Source organism: Culex pipiens, chromosome 1 (genome assembly GCF_016801865.2).
Source record: "Culex pipiens pallens isolate TS chromosome 1, TS_CPP_V2, whole genome shotgun sequence".
Taxonomy (NCBI): Eukaryota; Metazoa; Arthropoda; class Insecta; order Diptera; family Culicidae; genus Culex; species Culex pipiens.
Window position 1 is genome coordinate 7358493 of NC_068937.1, and position 23764 is coordinate 7382256.

Here is a 23764-nt window from a genome sequence, read left to right on the forward strand (position 1 = left end):
TGTCCAGTGGGCTGGAGGAAGTGGATTGAAATGAATCTGCTTTGGAAATGTAGAAACCCTTGAACCGGGGGATGGGAATGGTTCCGGAACGGGTTGGGTTCTCTGACTGTGGAGCTAAATGGATTGTTAATTAACACGTTTCCCTGTTAATTAATCTTTCACGGGTTTGAAGTTGATTGTGAAGGCAATTTTCGGTACGAAAGTAACTGGGCAGTGCATCAAGTAATCATGAACAATAATGCATTTTATTTGCCAAATGAACGTGTTCACAACATTTAATAAAATGAAGGTACTAATTAGGAAAAGGTAAAAACTGTTATACTATGAATTCATAATAGCTGAACAGTTAAAAAGACCGTGTTCATTTGATTCAACTTAGACCCAGTCCTTCTCTTTGACATAATATTAAATAATCTTAAGAAAAAACCTGAGCGAAACTGTTATACTCTCTATAAAGATATTTTTTGTCAGTGTACACAATTTTTTGTACCACATTTTTTGTCTGTTTTTTTATTTCTTAAAAAAACTAAGAATCTATACCAATTTTACGCAAAAAATAATTAGATTCATGTATTAATTTTTTTTATTAACTTAGTAAAAATGTTATTTTGTTTCTATAAAAAATACTTTGTCCAATACCTCATTCTTTGAACGGAAATATTTTTCCAGCTCTACAATACTGTTATACGTATGATTTTGGCAGTACTGAATTCTTAGAAGGCAATGTTAATTTTAGCCTAAGCTTAAACTCAGTTCTTCCAGATAAATTAATCAAAAAATAGCATTAGAAATAATCATGCATAACTGTTATACTGTTATGAACGCAGTTTCCATAATTAAAATTGCATACGCTAAAATGTTGTTGTTATTTTAGCAAAAGGTTGTTTTTTTGTCTTACTGCATTTTTTTTTCTTTGAAAAACTAAGAATATTTGCCAATCAGTAAATATCAGTTAGGTTTCATAAATTATCATCATTTTTTTTTAAATATGTCAAAAGATAGTCTTAATTTTGTTTATGTAAAAAAATGCGATCCGGTTTATTTTGCCAGTACTGGACACTTACAAGGCAGTTTTAATTTTAGCCTAAGCTTAAGCTCAGTTCTTCAAGACAAAAAAAATGCATTGGAAAAAAATTGCGCCTTACTGTTATACACTCAAAAACGCTGTTTCCTTCATTAAAATTTCAGAGGCTAAAATCATTTTTTTTATTTCACCAACAAACTTCGGACAATACCACATTTGTACGGAAATATTTTTTCCAGCCATTCAAACTGTTATACGGCTGATTTTAACAGTACTGAACACTTAAAATGCAGTTTTAATTTTAGCCTAAGCTTAAGCTCAGTTCTTCCAGTTAAATAAATCAAAAAATGCATTAAAAATAGTCACGCATAACTGTTCTACACTAATGAACGCAATTTCCTTCATTAAAATTGCATACGTCAAAATATTTGTTTAAATTTTAGCAAAAGGTTGTTTATTCATTTGTTTGTCTTACTCCTTTTTTTCATTGAAAAAATAATAATATTTGCCAATCATCAGTAAATATCAGTTAAGTTTCATAAATTGACAGCATTCTTTTTTTAAATATGTCAAAAGGTAGTCTTAATTTTGTTTATGAAAAAAAAATGCGAAACAGCTTTGTCCAATACCGCATTCTTTGTACGGAATTTTTTTTCCAGCTACACAAAACTGTTATACGCATGATTTTGACGGTACTGAACACATAAAAGGTAGTGTTAGAGGGTGACGAGCGGGAATTCCCGGGAAAAAATTCCCGGGAAATTGACCATTTTTGGACCTCTCGATTCCCGGGAAATTCGGTCGAGACTCCCGGGAAATTTAAACTTATAAATATCGAAGCAAAATTATGTAAACTAATCAGAAAAAAACATTTTAAAAATTCAAAATTGTTTAGAACATTGAATGTCCAATGTTTGATGTTCAAGTTCGAATAAACCAATGTTTCTCTAATCTTCTTATTCAGAAAGTGTAAATTTTAACTTGTCGAAAATTCCAATAACTATAATTTAGAGAAGCCAAAAAAAGGTGGACCCAAAAATTTACCTTAAAAATTATTTAGCAGTTACACCCCAAGTATGAAATCAAATGTTTTATTTTCAAATATTATTTTTTCGAATTATTTGTAAAAGGGAAAAGCTTTTTCAAGTTAAGTTAATTTCATTATCTTCTCTTGAGCATATCAATCCAATCTAGTTTTTTGTGAACATTTGGGTTTTCCGGATAACTGTAAATATGTTTTCAATGAATATTTAATGTTGAACTAAAAAATAAAAAAAAATTAAATTGTTGTTTTGAGTCGTTGTTTATCATATTGCAAAATTCCCGATAGTGGGAAATTATATATAAGCTATATTAGTTATTTTTTTTACTAAAATCTAATAACAAGTTTCACAATCACTCAGTGCGAATTAAAATTCGTAAATATTTTAAACTACAATTTTGAGTCTTAAAAAACTAAACAAACGATATTGTTTTTGCAGATTCAGAAAAAAAATAATCAAAAGTTTTATATAGTTCTTCGAGTTCCTCAAAACAATGAGGCTGTTTAAATTAACGTTTTATAGAATTAGTATGAATTAACAGTAACTGAATGTATTTAATAGAAACAAATTTATTACTTTTCATTTTAAATTTTTGACACTGTTGGCGTAGTAAAAAAAACTCCCGGGTCCCGGGAATTCCCGGGAAATTGCCAAGTTCAACTCTCGATTCCCGGGAAATTGATAATCTTGAGAATCGTCACCCTCTAGGTAGTGTTAATTTTAGCCTAAGCTTAAGCTCAGTTCTCCTAGACAAAAAAATTGCTTTAGAAAAAATTGCGTGTTATACACTCATAATCGCAGTTTCCTTCATTAAAATGTCATAAGCTAAAATCTGGTTTTTAAATTACCAAAAGGTAGTCTTAACAACTTCGGCCAATACTACATTTGTATGGACTTTTTTCAGCTTTACAAAACTGTTATACGGATGATGTTAACAGTACTTAACACTTAAAATGCAGTTTTAATTTAAACCTAAGTTTAAGCTCAGGTCTAACAGTTTATAAATAAAAAAAATTCTTGAGAAATAACCACGAATAACTGTTATACACTCGTAAACGCAGTTTTCCTTTGATGCACAAGCGCGGAAAGAGAAATCACACCAATTCCCAGCGCCTAACCGCAAGCCTTCGCCGGGGTGTGCAAAGTCGTGATAAATCAACAACGCCTTAAACATTCAATTGAATCGTTGCGCGAAAACCTCCTCTGAACAAATCGCTTCCAACGCCCCCAGCAAAACCGCACAGCCTGGTGGTGCGGTGCGGTGCAGGATCGCACCAAGTGATAATTAAATAAATTGAAAATTAATACACTAACTAATAGCCTCCAGTGCGCCGATCGTACTCTCTGCCGAGCTGGGGCCTGGCTCTGAAAAAGGAGAAGACCACATTTCGTACCTCTCACGTTTCTCCCGGGCAAGCCACCTAACCCTGGCCAGATGTGAATATTAATGATAGGCAATGATGCTACCGATGATGATGACGATGGCGAGTTGGGGTGGTTACGCACGCAGAAATACCTGAACAATCAGCAACAAGCCTAGTACGGCAAACTGTTATACGGACGCACCGAGCGGTGCGAATGCTTCTTTTTAATTAGAAACTTCAGAAATGGGTCCCGGGCTTGGCTTGGACGAGGTGTTAATGGACCTTCGGGCGGCTGCCAAGTGCTCATTAGGGGCAAGCCGGGCTGGAGATTGAAATGTTTCCGATATCGGGTCTCGACGTCGTCGTCGCGTCCGTTCCGTTTTAATCGCGACCCAGATAAGATTACGCAAAACCGCCGATGGAGCGCTGGAACCGTGGGAAGATAAATCAATTCGATGTGTGTTGGGGACCGTTTGAGGGATTCAGGGTGGTTAGTAATGTTTCAATTTAGAACATATAACAACTTTTTGAATTGTAAATAATTTCGTCATTTTTAAGGTTATAAGTTTTAAGATAAAAAAGTGTTATACGGTTTACTTCAGATTAATTTTAGAGTCCAACATTGAAAAATATAATAAAAAATAAAAGCTAGGTTCTCCACAAAAACATTTTTAGATCGTCACCACTATTACGGACGTCAGAATCAAGGTACCTGTCCTATGAGAACTATGAAGTCGCAGTATCGAAGCAGTATCAAGGTAAGTGAAGCTGTTTGCAGACCAAGTTACGGTAAGTACAACCTTCTGTCAACTGTCAACTTCTGTCAATAATTTAAGATTTTAGAGCCAAGTAGCCACCCTGTTGACAAAAGCCGTTTTTTTATTATCTGATGTCAGAATACATTCTAGAAATAGATTTTTTGTTTGCCAATCGTGACAGTTATTTGACATGATATCAAGTAGATTTTCTTGGTTTCCCTAACACGGACGTAAGAATCAAGGTACCTGAATAAGAAATACTATGAAATGAAACTTTTTCAAGGTAAGTGAAACTGAATCGAAGCAGTATCAAGGTAAGTGAAGCAGATCAAGAATCGGTAAGTACATCCTTCTGTCAACTGTCAACATCTGTCAATATTTTAAGATTCTCGAGCAAAGCAGTCACCCTACTCACTCTCCAAGAGCTGCTTCCCAGCCAGAAGCGTGACCAGGCAGCTCATCTGTCACGAGCTCAATCAAAGCCATTTATCAGCGATCCCCGGAATGGTGTGTTCACAGGCAGAGATTTCCTAGCTCAAGCGCTGCCGTGCGACGACGACAACATGTGCTTACCCCCACCAATCTCTGGCAAAACCACTTGAACACACTGTGCCCAGAGAAAGAGACACTAAATACTAAACCGCGACGGCAGAGGACTCCCGGTGTGAGCGAACGAAACGAGGGGAATGCATAATTAATCTTTCGAAATCGCTTCGACGCCGAACGATGATGGCTTCTACGACTTGAACGACGACGATGGCGATAAATTAAAATAGCTAATTTAAAAGTCATGTTCTCTAATATCTTTATTACCATAGTCAAACATAACGTTTGGTGCAGCCAGCTTGAAGCTAATCGTGAGGAAGCTGCGGTGACTAGCGAGAAAATCAATAAAAGTAATGATTATTTTTTCGAGGGGAGTCCCTCGGAGGTTCGAAGCGATGAAGAAGAGAGACGAGACAATACGGCAGTTATAATAAAGTTTTCACACTACGGGGTCCAAGTCAGTGGACGGCGGACTCCACGTTCCGTTAGCGATGTTCAAGGTTCGAAAAAAGCAACTCCAATCATTTGCCTTTTACCTGAAATATACGTTCCATTGTCGGTTGAGAAAGGAAAAACTTTGACCTGTACACATTTCCGGGAAACATCCGGCCACAATAATTAAAAGCAAATCAATCAACCCCAAAATCCTTGCCCGCACTTCTCCTTTCCGCTTGGTGCTGCCACCTATTGAGAGCCACCGCACTTCCATTAAAACGAAATCAATTATTCCAAAGTGTGTCCTTTTCCGTCCGGAGAGTTCTGGACATTGCAAAATTGTTTGCCAGATTTTTTTGTATTCTGTTTGCCCAGCAGGTCAACGAAAAAACTCCAATCACAAATCTGATTGAAAAACTTTTCGACCTTCTTCGTGGAAAAGTTGCTCAACGGTGGACTCTTTTTTTTTTGCTAAACAAAGCAGATGTAGAGTAGCGCAACTGGCGGCAGGCTCTCCAAACAAAATAGATGGCTAAAACAAATGTGACACGTTGTTTCGAAACGTGTCACTCTCACTCTAGAAAAAAATAACTCTAGAAAAAAACCCGAATCGGAAGGAGAAACAGAACAAAAAGAAGCAGAACAGAATTCGACACCCAAGGCATTTTCGTTGGTGCTTCCGGAATTCCTTGCAAGCGCCACGTGGAAATGGAAAAGTTGAAAAATCGCTTTCGGTTTTGCCACCCGGCCCTTCCTAGCTCTTCCGGAAAGTCGGTGGTAACACAGAGTCAAGTGAAAACCGAGGGTTTTCTAGGCCCGGATCATAAATAACAAGCATTTGGAGCAAATTGCTTTAATACCGGGATGATTTACACGACTCACTTGAGTATTCATGGGGAGTGAGTGCGGAATGTGCGGCTTGGATTTGTGAATTCCTAAAGATTTTTTTTTGCGACTTCCCTAACACGGACGTCAGAATTGAGGTACCCCTTTCAAGAAATCTTAAAAAGTTGAAGCATCTCCACAAACGGTAAGTACAAAATGTGTTGCTGGGAGCAGAAACAACAATCGGTAAGTACAACCCTCTGTCAACTGTCAAACACTGTGATTCGTGTCAAACAATAGGCCTACTTGTAATCCTCAAACCCTAACAAAACGACCCAATTTCCCAATCTCTTTATTCCAACTAATTTCCCACCCATTAAAACCCATCAACCCCCGTTGACCCGAGAAAGTCAAAAGAAAACCCATCGACTTTTGACCGGCTTTCGATCCCTTTTTTATCCCCACCTAATCCGCCATTGACTCGTCCCGGAAATCCCTACTGCGATATGTCGCAGGGCCAGTAAAAACTTTTCGACTAATCAGCCCGGAATATAGTCGCCTCCCGAAACTTTCACTCCAAACGATAGTCCTCTCGCCACGACAACGTCAAAGTTTTATTGCTAGTACCGCCACCGCCCAACAGATGGCGCGCCGCTCCGGATAGGGGTGAGCAGAGAGGCTGAAAAGTTTTTGATTAGAGTTTGCAGAATCAATTTGCCAGCAATCATTTCGAGATGGGCTAGCCACACGAAAGTGAGACAGGCCAAGTTGGGCGGGGGGGCCTAATTGGGGCAATAATGGAGTAAAAATTGCTCAAACTTTGCGGTTATTACTGTGGGAGGGGGGGAGGAAGGTGAGCTACTGGTAAACGATTCTATCATAATCTTGAAACTGTTGGCCTGAGGACTTTGGTACATCTCTAATACGGACTTCAGATTGGAGATACCTAAGAAAAATTACGTTGGAAGAGTTTGGCACTTCTATTACGGACTTCAGAATCAAGGTACCAAAAGTTGTGCAAGAATCGTTTGAAAATTCTCGGGGTAAGTACAAGTGAAGTGAATTTGAAGCAGCGAAAAAAAGTGAGGTAAGTACTTTTTAGGATAATTCTGTCAATAACAATCTGTCAACTGTCTGTCAATCAATAATATTAGTTTAAGAAGTTAGGCAGTTTTAGATTACAGAACTGAGATTCGTTTTTAGAAAATCACTAAGTTGTGTTTTACAACACTTCTATTACGGACTTCAGAATCAAGGTACCACGTAGATTTACTAAGAATGTTTGAAGATTAAGTGGGGTAAGTACATGTGAAGTGAGTTAGAAGCAGCGAAATAAGAGTGAGGTTAGTACTTATTAGCATAATTCTGTCAATAACAATCTGTCAACTGTCAGTCAATTACTCATATTAGTTTGAGAAGTTAAGCAGTTCTAGATTACAGAACTGAGATTCGTTTTTAGAAAATCACTGAAGTTGTGTATTACAACACTTCTATTACGGACTTCAGAATCAAGGTACCACGCAGATTTACTGAAAATGACTGAAGATTAAGTGGGGTAAGTACAATTGAAGTGAGTTTGAAGCAGCGGAAAAAAGTGTGGTAAGTTCTTTTTAGGATAATTCTGTCAATAACGATCTGTCAACTGTCTGTCAATTACTAAAATTATTTTAAGAAGTTAAGCAGTTTTGTCATTCTTCTCGAACATTGCAATTCAATTTGCGACAAAACTGTCAATTCACATGCCATAAATCGTCTCGAGTGCGCGCGCTGACAAGACGCCGCAAAGTTTAAGAAGCCTTTTCGCCAAACAAATAACTGTCAAATGAATAGCTTTTACGCGCCTCTCGAAGAGGAGTGCTGCAAAAAGTGGCATACGCGCCGATAAAAGAAATTAGAATAATTTTCCCCACAAGAGCGGAAAAGTTTTCCGCGAAACGAGTTTACGTCTTCCTCCTGCAAATGTTGTGCAAAAGTGCAAACAAAAGCTCAGTGAAAGGAAGAAAAGTCCTCTCGTCTTTGACGGGGGAAAAAAAGTGCGGGAAAAACTTTTCACCGCACATGTACACACACACTCACAAAACGGAAGCGAGATTTACTGTTCTGCGACGATCCCCTCCGGGGAGTGGGGGCCACGCCCCACTCCAGCGCTTCGTTGATATTCTAGACGATGGCGGAATAAAAAGCCATGAAAAGTGCTCACTCCAGCCTCCTCTTCAGCGCTCGCCGTCCTTCTTCGACGTCCTTTTCACGAGCAGCCACAAGTCGTCGTCCCTAGGAGCAGAGTGAGTGTATCTAATGGCGAGAAGCTTAAAAATCCAACTTATTCGCTTCAGTTTCCTTTCCATTCTTCGCCCGCTCCACAGAGGCGCGCGCGGAATTCTATGGAAGAATTGCGCGTGAACAAGACGACAAGCCATCAAAGGCCCTCCAGGGCCCGGTCCTCGTGTCGACGACTACTACCGCCGCCCATCTTGCCCCATCTGGCGACGCTGCCCATTCTCGTGGTACCCACAGAATGACGCCAGAGAAAACACTTTTCATCCCGTCCCCGTCTATATCAAAGGGACGACGACGACGGCCGAGAGTACGGCAGCAGAAAAATTTCAAACACTTTGGAAAAATGAGAAGCACTTCTTTCCAGTTTGTTACCATTTTTTACCTCACACTTGGCGCGCATTGTAGAAAAAAAAACCTAGCAAAAGGAGAACGAACAAATTCCGTCAAAGCGCCATCTTTTGGTCCAACTTTGACAACTTTAAACCTCCACGCTGTCAAACAACGACCACGAAGACGACGACGAAGACTTTGGCAAACTCAATGAAGCGAATCAGTTCCGCGTTCGCTTCCCATTCAATAAAACTATTGAAAATTTTATTTGAATTTCACTGTCTCTCAAAGGGAACTCCCTCCGGGGTCCGATCGCACCACTTGCGAGCAAACTTTTGCGCTTGGCGAAGAAAAATAATCAATTTCAACCCGATTGCACTTTTTTTGCCCCACGGGGCCCACTTGACACAGTGCACTCCGGAGCGGAGAGAACACTACTAAAACTCCATTATTCTTACTGGGGGCTGAGGATGACAACGCCAAGGCGGAGAAAGGGGAGGGGGGAAGGTAGCAAATTTCCGTCCCAACTTTAGCTAACAGTTTGCCCCGATTGCCCCTCCTCACTACTCGCCTACTGTGTCTAGTGGCACTTCTAAATGATAGAAAAAGTTTCCGTTCGTCGTCGTCGTCACCGACTCTTTTGCGAGCAGAAAAGAATATGTGAAGGGAAACTTTCTCTAAAAGGTAGTGTTTTCTCTGTTTTTGTTTTTCCCCTGCATACAGTTTGCTAGTGTGTGTGTGCGCTGTTTGAAAGTGACAGAAGGAAGCTGTTGCGTTTTTTTGCTGTGTTTGTCACTGATGGTAACATTTTCTTGCAGGAATGTGGCTTTAAGTTTTGTTGAAAAGAGGAGTGCATTTCCCTAACACGGACGTCGGAATTGAGGTACCCAGGTAGAGGTCATCAGATTTTTGTAGGTTTTGGGGTAAGTACAAGTGATTTAGTGCTAGGTTAAGTCGAGAAATGCTTCATAATATGGTAAGTACAGCTAAGAATCTGTCAACTAACATCTGTCAACTGTCAATTCTGTCAAAATTTACTAACAATAGTTTCTACACTCTATACGTTTTAAAGTGACAGAAGGAAGCAACTGTCTTTTTTGGTTGTGTTATTTAGTTAACTAAGAGTTGAAAATATTAATGCACTTCCCTAACACGGACGTCAGAATCGAGGTACCCTGTGTAAGTTCTGGGGTAAGTACAAGTGATTTAATGTTAGGTTTAGTCGAGAAATGCTGCACAATACGGTAAGTACAGCTTAGAACAAGATCTGTCAACTAAGAACTGTCAATTTTGTCAATATTTAGTAACAATAGTTTTAACTCAACGTCTTTCTTACTTTTCTTCTCTTAGAATTAACTCACCTTTTCAATAAATATCATACAGTTGCATAATGTTTGCTTGTGTTTGACTGTTTGAAAGTGACAGAAGAATGCTAATGTGTTTTTTTGTGTTTGCATTTCCCTAACACGGACGTCAGAATCGAGGTACCCTGGTAGAGTTCAATACATTTTTTGTAAGTTCTGGGGTAAGTACAAGTGCTTCAGTGTTAGTTTAGGTCGGGAAATGCTGCATAATATGGTAAGTACAGCTTAGGATAAGATCTGTCAACTAACAACTGTCAATTCTGTCAATATTTACTTACAATAGTTTTTACTCACCGTCTTTCTTACTTTTCTTCTCTTCTCTTCTTTTCTTATTCATGGAGGTTAGCAAAACCCTCATATTTTAAATATACAGTTGTATATAGTTTGTTTGCATTTCCCTAACACGGACGTGAGAATCGAGGTTCCTAGGTAGAATTCAATAGAGTTTTTATAAGTTCTAGGGGTAAGTAAAAGTGATTCAGTGCCAGGATAAGTCAAGAATGCAGAGTATGGTGAGTATTATTTTAGTTAGGATCTGTCAACTAACCATTGTCAACTGTCAATTTTGTCAATATTAACTAAAAATAGAATTAGTTCAACACCTTTCCGTCTTTTCCCCTCTGAAGGTTGTAACAAACCCGTCTTTTTGCTAAACCGATCCGACAACCTCGCTGTGAAAAAACTACTCACCGAGGACCCATAACTACGTCGACAAAAGCAAATTGCTTCTTCCCATTTATCCTGCTCTACGCTTTCACTGCACGACTGACGTCGAACATGTGTTCCATCAGACTAGGGTTTCCAGCAAGGCTTCCCACTCACTCCTGTTTGATTCTGGTCACCGCCCTCAAGGGGCGGTGTAGTCGCATCCCATCAATCCTTCTGTCACGTCATCTCTCTATCGTCATCAAAGTTTTATAATGAAATTTGCCATCAATCTCGAGGAAGAGTGCGCGACGACTTGTGTGTGCCGCTGAAGACGTGGTGGGGCCATTGATCTCTGCCCTATCAGCTTCGTCGTCGTCGGCTTCGCCGACATCATCGTCATCGCCGGATTAAGTGTTTAGTGGCGCGGTTCTCGACAAATGGTGTCACGGCCCAGCGGCCATTAATCATGCGTTGTTGTCGTCGACGACGCTACGCCCGATTATGGTGTTCGGTAGTAGCGTGCACAGCCCCCCGAAAAGGGTGTTGAAATAATCATAATATTAGTATTAATATTAATTCAATCTGCTGTGGAGCCACTCCCCACCACTTCAGAGCAAGCGGCGGGAAAAGAGAACCAGCTGTTGGTTCCCATTGGGAACCGAACGCGTATTATTATTCATATCACTTGGCATCGTGGTCCTTTTTTTCTCGACGCCGCCGGCTACGGAAGCCTGTGCCGCACTCAAACGATACAATCAAATCTAATCGATTTGATTTAATTTACATATATTTTTTCCCGTTCGCCTGCCTCAAACCAGTTTCGTCCGGTGGTAGGGGAACGGCTGCCGATACCGGACAAGATAAGCAGATTTGGAAGTCCGGTTATGCCGGTTTGCCGGATTAGTGGAGTGTGTGCTTCCCAACTGCGGACGTAGGAATCGAGGTACCAGGCGAGGTTTCACGACGAGTTGCGGAATCAGGTAAGTACACTAGTGAATGGTGGTGTAGAGAAAGGTAATGAGATCGACTTCCCTAACACGGACGTCAACATCAAGGTACCTGTTGGGGTTGCATGGTGAGTTGTAGAATCAGGTAAGTACAATAGTGAAACTGACGAGGTAAGTACTGAAAACGGTACCTATGAGGGTATCAAGTGCAAGTGAAGTGTTTTCAAGTGATCAAATATGTGCAGTGATGCAGTAAGCAATCGGGGTAAGTACATCTGTCACCGCTCTGTCAACTGTCACCGACCTGTCAATCCGCAGTGCAGCGGGATTAACTGACCCGTGCGCGCTCGTGGAATGCCATAAACCATTATAGGCGCAACACCTCGTTCGTCGGCCGTTGTACGTTTTCATCAACGCCTGCTCCGGTAGCCGGAGGCGTTGGAGAGATGTAGGACAACCAACGCGAAGGGGGCGCACAACTATGTGTCTAATAATTACGTTCCACGCTGAAAGCGGACACCTTCGTCGTCCGCGGATGACTGCACAAAATGGCACCATCATCGAGCCGGGCCACAATCTAGTCACTGACTGCAGAGTGTGTATTAGCTAGTACGGTGTCGTCGTCGTCGTCGACGACGATGATGAGGATGTTAATTAACCGAGTACTCATCGCACACGGTGCGGCTGGCTTACTGTGAGCTCGGCTAGCCGAGCTAGCGCCGGCCCGTTTGATGAGATCAAATGGCACAAAGGCCACCCCTCGTCCAACGGCAGAGGACGCCATTAAAGCTAGCTAGCTGTATAACGCACACACACTGTTTGTGATGTGGTGTCAAGCAGGTGATGGATTAAAATGTTAAACATCGCTCAATTGAGGCTTGATACGCTACGCTACTCGTTACTCGGAACAGGACCTGCCGCCTATTTTATGCCACATAGTATGATTCAATAAAGGAGCTTTCGACACGGCCACGGTTGCCCCGCCACTTACTGACGGCTTCGCCGTCACCGGGGAGTTAATCAACGGCGGTTTAGCCATTTGATAGATTCGTTTAGTGGCTTTTAAAGTACGCTATGATTTCGCATCCCTTCAAGTGACCTTGAAGGCCTCTTCGAGGGTGGTCCCCGCCCGTCCGTAATCTGCCCGTCTTAACGGCGATAAGCAGCCGGAAACGTACAATTATCCGGCTGAATGAGCGCGCTACCGACCGCCGCAGGCGTGAAATAAGCGAACGCAAAGAAGCGGAAAACGTAATACCACACAACTTCAGTACGGACGATCCGACCAAGGCGCGGTAGTGGCTTATCAGCTCGTTAACTGAACGCGCGCGCGTGAAGCTTCAAGCTTTGAGAAACAATAATTAATAACGCGATTGCGGTGTAAATGTGTGTGTGTGCAAAACCAGCTTGTCAGAGTGCTGCTGGTCGTAAATTACTTTGATTGATTTAATTGGAATTTAATTTTACACGTTGTTTTCCACACGCGTCGGCATTTTGTAGACGGATCGCCCCCTCATCGTTTTAAATTGCAAACTGGAGTGCAATTTTTTTCAGTGCATGGCTGACGTAAAGCTGAGAAATTAATGGTGCAACGATTGTGATAATAAGATCTCAAATACGGACTTCAACGTCGATATACCTCTAAGAAATTTGAAGGAAAACGCTTAGGTAAGTACAAGTGAGTTTCCCGAACACGGACTTCAAAGTTGAGGTACCTATTAGAGTTGACGTGAAAAGTTGCAAATGTTATGGGGTAAGTACAAGTGATAGTGAAAAAGTGTACACTGATGCAGTAACTTTCAGGTAAGTCCATCTGTCAAACCAATCTGTCAATTGTCAAACAGCTGTTGACCATGGATGATTCATCCAAAGTCCACGAATCTTTAAAGTGCAACATAGTTACAACAGCGGATGAATATCCGGAAAATTCTTCCTCACGTCAAGCGCAGCGCTGGAAATCTTTCCGCAAAAAGTGGATTAGATATCCGCCCCTGCGGGAAGCTCGCCAAGTTTGGATTAGCATTTCCAGCTAATTAAATAATTTCACGCTGTGCCCGCTGACGCGTCCTGACCAATTCGGGAGGGGGCATTATCATCACCGTCAGCCATCCTCATCATCGTCATCGCACGGGATCCGGAGAGTGTCGTTACCATGGAGAGCTGGAGAGCATCATCGAGAGCGCGTCTGTATAATTAAAACGCCATTTGCTTGTTATTAGCTCGCACACTCTGGTCTAGTTCCCGCGCGGAGTTTGTTCTTCACGAGAGGCCAAGAGTTTCGGAAGTCGGCACCACCAGCTGTGAAGTACACGCTAGCGTCCAAACACACACGGCGTGTGATGAAACGGGTGATCAACAGTTTTGCGGGGTTCGGAGCACAAAAGGAGAGGGAAGAGTTCGACGAAAATTACAGTAGTTTGTCCGGAGCAGAGCGCTGGATTAAAGGGCCGCTACCCGGAGGTAATTTGCTCCTACACCGGAACCGAAAACTTGCAGCACAGTATTTCTACCGCGGCCGCCTTTCGCAAGAACAAGTTGGAAATCAAATTAAAATATGAAATAATTTCATTTTGTCTTGCCCTCCTCCTTTTGTACGGCAGAGCAGTACGTGAGTCAAAGGGGGGGGGGGGGGAGGCACTTCGGGTGATGAGCGCCCTTCAACGGTGCAGACAGGCGACCAGTGTGAAAAGGTAGAAATAAAATGGTTGTAGTTTGAAACTAGAAGCGATTCCCGAACACGGACGTCAGAGTCGAGGCACCTGCTGGAGGCGACCAACAAAACCTGAACGGGTAAGTACATGTGGTGTGAGGTGATGAATATTTAAATTTAGTGAAGTGTTGTGTATAGTGATGCAAGTTCCGGAAGAAATTGTGTAAGTACATCTGTCAAGACTAACAACTCTGTCATGTCAACTGTCAAATAAAATAAACTATTAAACCTCGACTACAGCCCTGTTTTCCAAAGGGTACGGCCCGTGTTCTGTTACGGTGATCATTGCCCTCAGCGCAAAGGGCTGACGTGGCGCCGACAGCTACCGCTGCCGTAAATTGAATTTGGCCGATAATTTTGGTGGAGAACGTGCCGTCAACTGGTGAGCGAAATTTTCAACTTACCGCACTGCTTCCACTGCTGCTTCCGTTGCTGCTAATACTGCTGCCGAGGCCGCTGCTGCTACTGCTCGAGCTCGAGCTCGAGCTGGTGCCGGAGCTGAGCGCGCTCAGGCTACTGCTGCTGCTTCCGTTACTATTGCTGCTGCCGACGGCGACTAGCGCACTGGCGGCACTGCTACTGCCGCTTGCACCACCACTACCGACACTACTACCACTAATACTATTAACACTATTACTGATGATACTGCTACTACTGCCGCTGCTGCTTCCGTTTGCCGCCACGGCCACTGCAGCCGTCACTGTGGCCGGGCTGGGCGCACTGCTTCCACTTCCGTTGCTCGTCGCTGTCGCCGCCGCCGGTGTCGTTACCGTCGCGGTGGCAGCAGTGCTGCTGCCATTACTACTGCCGTTGGCAGTACCATTGTTGTTGTTGTTATTGTTTAGAGACCAGGCCGCAGCTTCGGCGGCGAGCCGTTCGCTGTTGGCCTTCTGCTGGTCCATCTTTTGCGCCGTCGTGTCGATGATCTTGGGCGGCTTGTCGTCCACCATGATCGACGTCAGCTCGACGATCGACGACAACCGCTTCTCGTTGCGCTTGTTGGCGAGCTTGATGGCATACTGGGGAGGAGAAGAAGAAAAAATATTAGAACCAAATTAAGAATTTGTCAAAAACTATATTTAGAATTTCTTTGAACAAGTCTCCATTAAATGTAGCTGATAAATATTAGTTTAACAAACTGCCTAACACCAAATGGCAGAAAAAGGATCGTCAGAATTCCAAAAGGAAGAGTACCAAAATGGCTGAAATCATCAATCAATCTAACAGAGAAATTAATAATGGAAACAAAATAGTAGGCAGAATGATCAAACGGCAGAAAACCTATAGGCAGTACAGTGCTTGACCATTTTAAACGTCAGAAAAGGTCAAACGATAAAAATGATCAACAGGCAGAGCGATTTTACAGTAAATCTAAAAGCAGTCATTTTTTCAATTTTCAAAAAGGCAGAAAAGTTCAACAACAAAGTCAAAAAGTCAGCAAAAAGGATTAATAAACGGTAGAAAAACAATGAATGGCAGTTCAGTTTTCGACAGTTTTCAAGAGAAGAGGTCACCCGACAGGAAGGATCAATCGATCTGGTCAATAGGCAGAATGATTAAATTTAACAAAAATCTAAAGGCAGTACAGTTTTCGACAGTTTACAAAAGACAGAAAAAGGTCAATCAATCAATTGGCAGAAAATCAAAAAGCAGAATGATTAACACCTAAACTCCCAAGCTCGAGAAAAAGAGGGAATTTATATAGAAACTATTTATATAGAAACTAAATTTTCATATTAAAGTCAAAGGCAGTACTATATTTGGAATTCTTTTGTAAAGACAGAAAAGCTCAATCGTCAGAAAGAATCTAAGGGAAAAAGATTTATTTGATTAAGGGCATATTTGGCAGTTTTCAAAAGGCAGAAAAGGTCAACCGACAGAACAGTTCAATCGCCAAAACTTATCAATAGGCAGAATGGTTAAACTTCAGAAAAAACAAAAGGCAGTACTATATTAGACAGTTTTCAAAAAAAGCAGAAAACCGTCAATCGATCAATAGGCAGCAATCTAAAAAGCAGAATGATTTAACAGCAGAAAAACTATAGGCCGAACTGTATTTGAAAAGACGGAAATGCCCAATCGACAGATAGGACATATTTGACTGCTTTTAAAAGGCAGAAAAGGTCAACCGAAAGAAAAGTCAATCTCCAAAATTTAACAATAGGCAGAGTGATAGAACTTCAGAAAAAGCCACCTAAAGCCAAAGGTCAAACGATTTATAGGCAGCAAATTAAAAGGCAGAAAAAAAAACTAAAAGCATAACAGTATTTGTCAGTTTTTGAAAATGTTTAAGGGTCAAACCACAGAAAGGAACAATAGGCAGAATGATTGAACTGTAAAAAAAACTATAGGCAGACCAGCACTTGACAGTTTTCAAAAGGCAAAAAAATCAATCGACAGAAAGCATCAATCGAAAATAAATAAAAGGCAGACAAAAAAATCAAAAGGCAGTACAGTATTTGTCAGTTTTCAAAAGGCAGAAAAGGTCTACCGAAAGGAGTCACTTGACAGAACTTATCAATAGGCAGTCTATTTGTTTTTAATTCAGAGGAAGATATTAACAGTTTTTGAAAAAGCAGAAAAGGTCAATCGATGAAGAATGCTAGAAAATTAAAGGCAGAATAATTAAACAGCAGTGAACAAAAAAACATGCAGCAAAACAGTATGTGATTGTTATTAGAAGGCAGAAAAGATCTACCGACAGCAAGGATCAATTGATTGTACGATACGGCAGAAAAATCTAAAGGCAGTATGGTATTTGGCAGCTTTTAAATGGGCAGAATAGTTTAGTTGAAGAAGAATTAAGGATCAATAGATTGATTTGACGGCAGAATGAGTTAAGATGCAGTTTTAAGAAGGCAGAATAGGTCAATTTCCAAAAAGCAAAATTAGGCAACAACTGGAAATGCAGAAAATTTTAAGAACAGACAAATCTGAAGGCAGTACATCTGTCTACAGTAATAACAATTTAAAACAAACAGAAACCTCTTAAATCTTCCACTTTTTCATCGTCAATTGCACCTTTAACTTCATAAATACCGCCACCCAAGCTACTCGAATAAAAACAAAACTTTCCACCAAACGGGGGAGGGAAGCCCCTCCGAAACAAAGCGGCCGAGAAAAAAGTGCCACTAAATGTCAAAAACATTTATCCTGCCGATTCCTTGTCTGACCTCTGGCCTTCCTGCGTCGCTTGACCACCGCCACCTCAACCCGAAACCCGATACTGGTTTCACTCGCTCGCTCTCTCTCTCTCTCTCTCCTCGAAAACCAAAGCGAACAAATTAATTTAATGCTTTTAAAATTGATTTTCCTCCAGCAGAGTGGAACACTGCCCGAATAGGGGATGTTGGCCAATTGTTGAACTGTCAGTTTAAATGTTTTATTTTTTTCGTTTTAGGGAGATTTTTTCAAAAATAAATAAAGATTAAACGAAAAATTTTGAACGTCAATCGCAAACCAACTTCTGGCAACACTTAGCCTTAACCGTAAAAAAACTGGCAGCCCTCCCCTCTCATCCTGAAGTGACTGAGTGAGCAGGGTTTTTTTTTGTATTCAGGGTTGATTCGCGTCCAACCCCGGGAGCCAAAACAGACTGTCCGAATCCGAAAGCGGGGGTTTTGATTCGATTTATTTATTGGCTACCGATATCAGATTGTTTTCCTCCCCGGAAATTTCCGCTCCCCCCTTCCTCCGATTTCGATCTGTCAGATCTGCTCCCCGCTGGAGGATAAAAATCGACTGAAGGATTTTCCTTTTTTCTCCCCCTTTTTTTGTTGACGCCAGTGGCAAATTTTTTGGACTATCCACCGAACCGTATGTTTTATTTTCCAATAAATTTCCGAGTGATACTCCAGGAGGAGGGTCATCTCTCGGTCGCGAGGGGGATGAATAATTTGCAGTCACGTCGGGCGGACACAAAATTGAAGGGGAGTTGTTGCTTTGTTTTTCTGTCAAAAAATACCGAGGGTCGCGCATCCAAATTGGTTGTGAAAAAGTTTGGGTCCGATTTTTTGTTGGACGCTCCCGGGGACATTTCGATGACGATTTTGGAGGGTGGTTTCATTTCAGTGTGTGCAACGACGACGACAACGACAGCGACAGTCGTGATTGATTTTATCGGCTCTCAGATCTCTGATCTGACGAGGGAGAGAGAAAAAAAAGTTTTTTTGCCGCTCTCTGGAGTGATTTAATTTTTATTGACAGTTTGTTAATTTGTGCGATAAATTTTACGCCTATTTGCGAGATTTTCTGGCGATGAAGGCGCGATTGCTCGCGAGTTGGGTCGGTTTAATCATCTAGAAAAAGGGCGATATTTGGGACGATTTTCGATTCTTTTATGATAATTGAATTTAAATTCAATCAAACAAATCAATACATTTAACGATACGAATTGTTTCAGTGCATCAAGCTTCTCGATCACGAACTTCAACAATAAGGTACCCTTGGTATGTCTTATACAAATTCGATAAGGTAAGTAATTAAAAGGAGACTTCTCAAACATGGACTTAAGTTTTATGGCAGAACGATAATACGGAGGAAAAGTCCTAGAGCAGTCGTGTTTGACAATTTTAAAAAGAGCAGAAAATTTCAATCAGTAATGATAAATAGGCATAGTGATAAAATGATAAGAAAAGGCTAAAGGCAGTTCAGTTTTTGACAGTTTTCAAAAGGCAGAAACGTTATTCAACAGGAATGATTACCCGACAGAACGTATCAAAAAGCAGAGTGTTTCATTTTCAGAAAAAAACAAAGGCGATACTATATTTGAAAGTTTAAAAAAGGCAGTTTTTTAAAAGACACGGAATTTGACAGAAAGGATCAATATACAGAACATAAAAAGGCAGAATGAAAATATGGTAGAACAATCTAAAGGCAGAAAAGGTCAACCGAATGAAAGATTAATAAGCCGAATGAAAAAAAGGCAGAAAAATCTAAAAGCAGAAATCGTCAATTGACAGAAAGGATTAATGGACAGAATGATTAAACGACAGGAGAAAACTAAAGGCAGTACAGTATTTGACAGTGTTTTAAAAGGCAGAAAAGGTTATTCAATAGGAATGATCAACCGACAAAACGTATCAAAAAGCAGAATGATTGATTTGGGACCATCCATAAACCACGTGGACACTTTAGGGGAGGGGGGGGGGTGTATGGCGATTGTCCAAGATCCATACAAAAATGTTTTTTTTTGTATGGACAATTGTCCACGAAGGGGGGGGGGGGGGTAACAGATTCCCAAAAAAGTGTCCACGTGGTTTATGGATGGTCCCTTTTCAGATAAAAAAGCTAGTTTTCAAAAAAGGCAGATTTTTTTTAAGTTTTTAAAATACACGAAAATTTAATCGCAACTACCCCAACATCCTCAGAAATTTGTTCTAAATCCACGGATGACGTATTTTTAAAAACGTCCATATTATTGCCACACCTTCCTCAAAGAGCTGGGCACGCTAGTGTGCAGAACATTAAAAGGCAGAATGAAAAAATGGTAGAAAAATCTAAAGGCAGAAAAGATCAACCGAGGGCAACATTAATAAGCAGAATGAAAAAAACGGCAGAAAAATCTAAAAGCAGTATTTGACAAACTTTGAAAAGCAGAAATTTTCAACTGACAGAAACGATTAATGGGCAGAATGATTAAACGACTGGAAAAAACTAATGGCAGTACAGTATTTGATAGTTTCCAAAAGGCAGTAAAAGGTAACCGATAGGAAGGATCAATCGACAAAACGTATCAATAAGCAGAATGATTTATGTTCAGAAAAAGCCATAGGCAGTCGTCAGTTTTCAAGAAGGCAGAAAAGGCAGTATGTAATTTTAAGGGAATTTCTCAAGCACGGAATTCAGTTTTGATGTACCCAACAAATATTTGTTTTGTGACAAGGTGATTGGATTCAAATCTGGTAAGTATTATGTAGCATAAGGTCTGTCAAACTAACACTGTCAGCTGTCCAACCTGTCAAATTTACACTAACAGTAATTTTTAAGGTTAGTTTCATCACCTTGAAGTGGTGTCGCTAGACCATATTTCCACCAGCTCAACGACGGAGAAGGCAAATTTTAATCAGAGCAGCGAGATAAAGTTTCCAATAAATTAAGCGATTTTCCCGTACTTCGTACCATCGCCACCGTCGGTACAGTTCTTCGCAGAAAGCGGGTGCACACACTCACTAGAAAATGAGTAAAGTTCACCCTTCGGAACGGACCTCTTAAGCGTCCCCGATTTTGACTAATGGCAGTTTAATCTGTTTTCGCCTGGACTCAAACTTTCGCTGTGATGAATTTCCCCCGGATCGCGCAAGGCCTTCGGCCTTCGGCAAAAGTTTATTACATTATCACATCTTTTGCCACCGTTGCTCACACATACCGGGGTTCCTGTGCATGTGCACCACTCTAATTTAGAGTGTGTTCGTCGTACAGAAGGATCCTTTCAATTTCTGCACGGTTGGTCCGAGTGCAATATTGGCCAAGTGGAGAGGAACGATATCCGATATCGGAAAATGGGAAATACGGCAAACTTTTAATTGACTGATAAGTTTATCTTTGGACCCGGGGTTTTCCCTTTTGCCGAGAACGAGACCAGGTAGACCAAGGATGGTTTACGAAAGTCCGAAGCAGAAGGTCGTCGCCGTTGATTAACAATTAGATTTAAAAGTGAGCTTCCCTCGTCTCGGACTTTCTGATTGGCTTCGGAATCCTGGGTTGGAAATTTACTCATTTTCCGATTGAGCAAAGTTGGTGTTTTCATTGCGATTTGTGGAAGTTTTTCAAGTGCAGCTTAATAGTTTGTATTGCAGCTTCTCTATTACGGACTTCAATGTTGATATACCCTCCAGAGAATATCGCAAAACTGAAGTTGAAGTGATCCAAGTGTTTTTGTGAAAACAGGTAATTGAGTGATTCATTGCAGCATCTCTATTACGGACTTCAGTATTGAAGTACCCTCCAGAAAATATCATCAAATCGAAGTTTAAGTGGTTCAAGTGTTTATGTGAAAACAGGTAAGTGAGTGATTTGTGAATCGTTAAAAATATTGAATGGGTAAGTACCAAGTAGCATAAGCCCTGTCAAACAACTAACACTGTCAATTGTCAATTCTGTCAACAAATTACTAACCACAAACTTGAGTCGCAATTTGCGAAGATTTTTTTTTCAATATTCAACAAATCGTTCGTCGACCACACATCTTCTACATGCACAACGTTTTGTCGTTTGCTGGGAGGTAAATCGGCTCGTTTGAATTAGTAATTGAGCAATTTTGCGCTGTGTCGTGTGCCATCGTCGGAGCCCCTGTTGAAGTATGCATGTAAACACTCAATTAAATCACGAATCGATGCAGAGAAACTACACGATTTAAGTGGATAAAAAAACATGCACTCTAAATTGAAATCACAATCCTATTCTGAGTGTATTTCGACCCAGTATTATTTTTGAGACGACAAACCGTATCGAAGTGTTCCCAAAAGCCTCGTCGTCTTCGCCTCGACCTCAAAGCTTGCCATTATTATTTCTCTGCATCGCGAATTCACTTCTCTCTCTTTATCGATGTCAATCACATTTATGAAAAGATTGCCGTTTTATTGGCCCCTCGCCGATGTTGGTCGACTTGTCGTCGTACCTCCACTCCTTTTTTTCTCGGTGGCTCCAGCGAGGACCTGCCGCGGTCGACGAGACCATTTCTCAAGGGGGTTCGACACACAAAAACGGTATCCTTATCTGTCAATCGCCTCGGTTTTTTTTTGTTATGTGCCGATATGTTTTCCTCCGTTCGTCGTCGCAAAAGTCGACGGTACACAAAAAACACCTTATTTCTCGGAAGTTTGGCACGAAATAGCGATGGTCGCAGCTGTCTCTTTTCCTCTTCCGAAGGAAGCGAGACAGAGTGGAAGCCAAGATTTTAGGGCAGAGCAAATTCAATAATCGAAACTTTGAGCGCGCGACAGGAGCAGGAAAAAATAATCGATTTCCTTTTCTTTGGCCTCGGGAAAGTTTAGGGGAACGTGACGACGACGACGTCATCGTCGACGACTTGGTGTACAATCTGATAAACATGTCAAACATATTTGCTTTCTGATTGGATTTAAATCACTGTTTTATGAAGCTGTCCCCCGAGCGCCTGTGTTGACGCGTCGTTTTTGCTCGAGGTACTTGAGGAACTTTGTTGACAAGTTTGAGGAAATGTTTGTCGCGCGGTTGGTTAGCATCCAGTTATGGAAGGGAAATAAGCCGTTTAGGGCGGTTTCCCTAACACGGACGTCAGAATGGCGGTACCCTTGAGATGTTTTGTGCAAATTTTGAGTAAGCTTTTCGATTACAGACTTCAACATTGAGGTACCACAGGACATGTTACAGTAAAATTGAAGTAAAGGTAAGTGTGATTGTAGCTGTTTAGACCTCGGTTGGGTAAGTATTACTTAGTATAAGTTCTGTCAAACTAACACTGTCACCTGTCAGTTCTGTCAAACTTTACTAAAAAGAGTTAGGAAACCAGGTTTCGTTAGGGCCAGTTGTACTTCCATGTTCAATTATCTAGAGTCGAGCTATTTCCCTAACACGGATGTCAGCATAGAGATACCCTTGAGTTGTCTTTAACAAAAAGTTTCTCAATTACGGACATCAGCATGGAGGTACCCTTGAGTAGTTTTTTTTGCACATTTTGAGTGAGCTTCTCGATTACGGACTTCAACGTTAAGGTACCACCGGGCATGTTACATAAAAAAATGAAGTGCAGGTAAGTGTGACGTAGCTGTTTTGGACTCCACTTGGGTAAGTATTACGTAGAACAGGTTCTGTCAAACTAACACTGTCAACTGTCAATTTTGTCAAACTTCACTAATAATAGTCCTGTAAGTTATTACCGTTAGCACCCACCACACTGGTTCAATTACTTCCGGAGCATTTTGTGAACAAGTTCAGTGAATCGCGCAAAAAAAAACCCCGCCATAAAAACTTCCTATTTGCATAATTAAACATGCCTTTACACGAGACTGCAACAAAAAGCGCGTTTAGGCTATTAGACGGCGGGAAAAATTTGCATAATAATAGCCCTTCGGTTCACGACAAAAGTTCTACCTACTGCTGCTACTTGTCTCGTCGACGACGAGAGTGCTGTAATTATAATCGACTGCACTATCTTTTTGCTTGTCGAACAAATGAGCCATTAGCGGTAGTAATTAGTCAGTATTTTTTTTTCAGCGCGCGCGATTCCGAGAGGTGTGGAAGTTTTTCTCCCCATCTCCAACGAAGCAGATGAACTCAGTCAAAGAAAGATTCAGTGGCAAATCGTACGGGAGACAGCAGACGACATAAACTAGCGATATTAAAAGGCCATTCCCCGATTGCCTTTCAATTGAGTATTTAGATAGTTTAATAAAGCAAACATATTTCCACCCACTCGTTCAGGCTCACACACACACACGGGAGTTTACTTTATTAGGATTGGCAAGCCGGTTCCCGGAGCAGAACCGGGGTAAGCAAGACGTTAGAGATAGAC

At 41.2% G+C, this 23764-nt stretch overlaps 1 protein-coding gene across 8 annotated transcripts in view; it reads right to left on the reverse strand.

Moving 5' to 3' along the window:
• LOC120428466 (proline-rich protein 36) overlaps positions 1-23764 on the reverse strand; it is a 232065-nt gene that overhangs the window by 162606 nt on the left and 45695 nt on the right. For all 8 annotated transcript variants that reach the window (XM_052706485.1, XM_052706482.1, XM_052706479.1 and 5 more), the window contains exon 2: positions 14676-15290. In XM_052706485.1, the coding sequence (XP_052562445.1) occupies positions 14676-15290 (615 nt within the window). The remainder of the gene's footprint in view (positions 1-14675; positions 15291-23764) is intronic.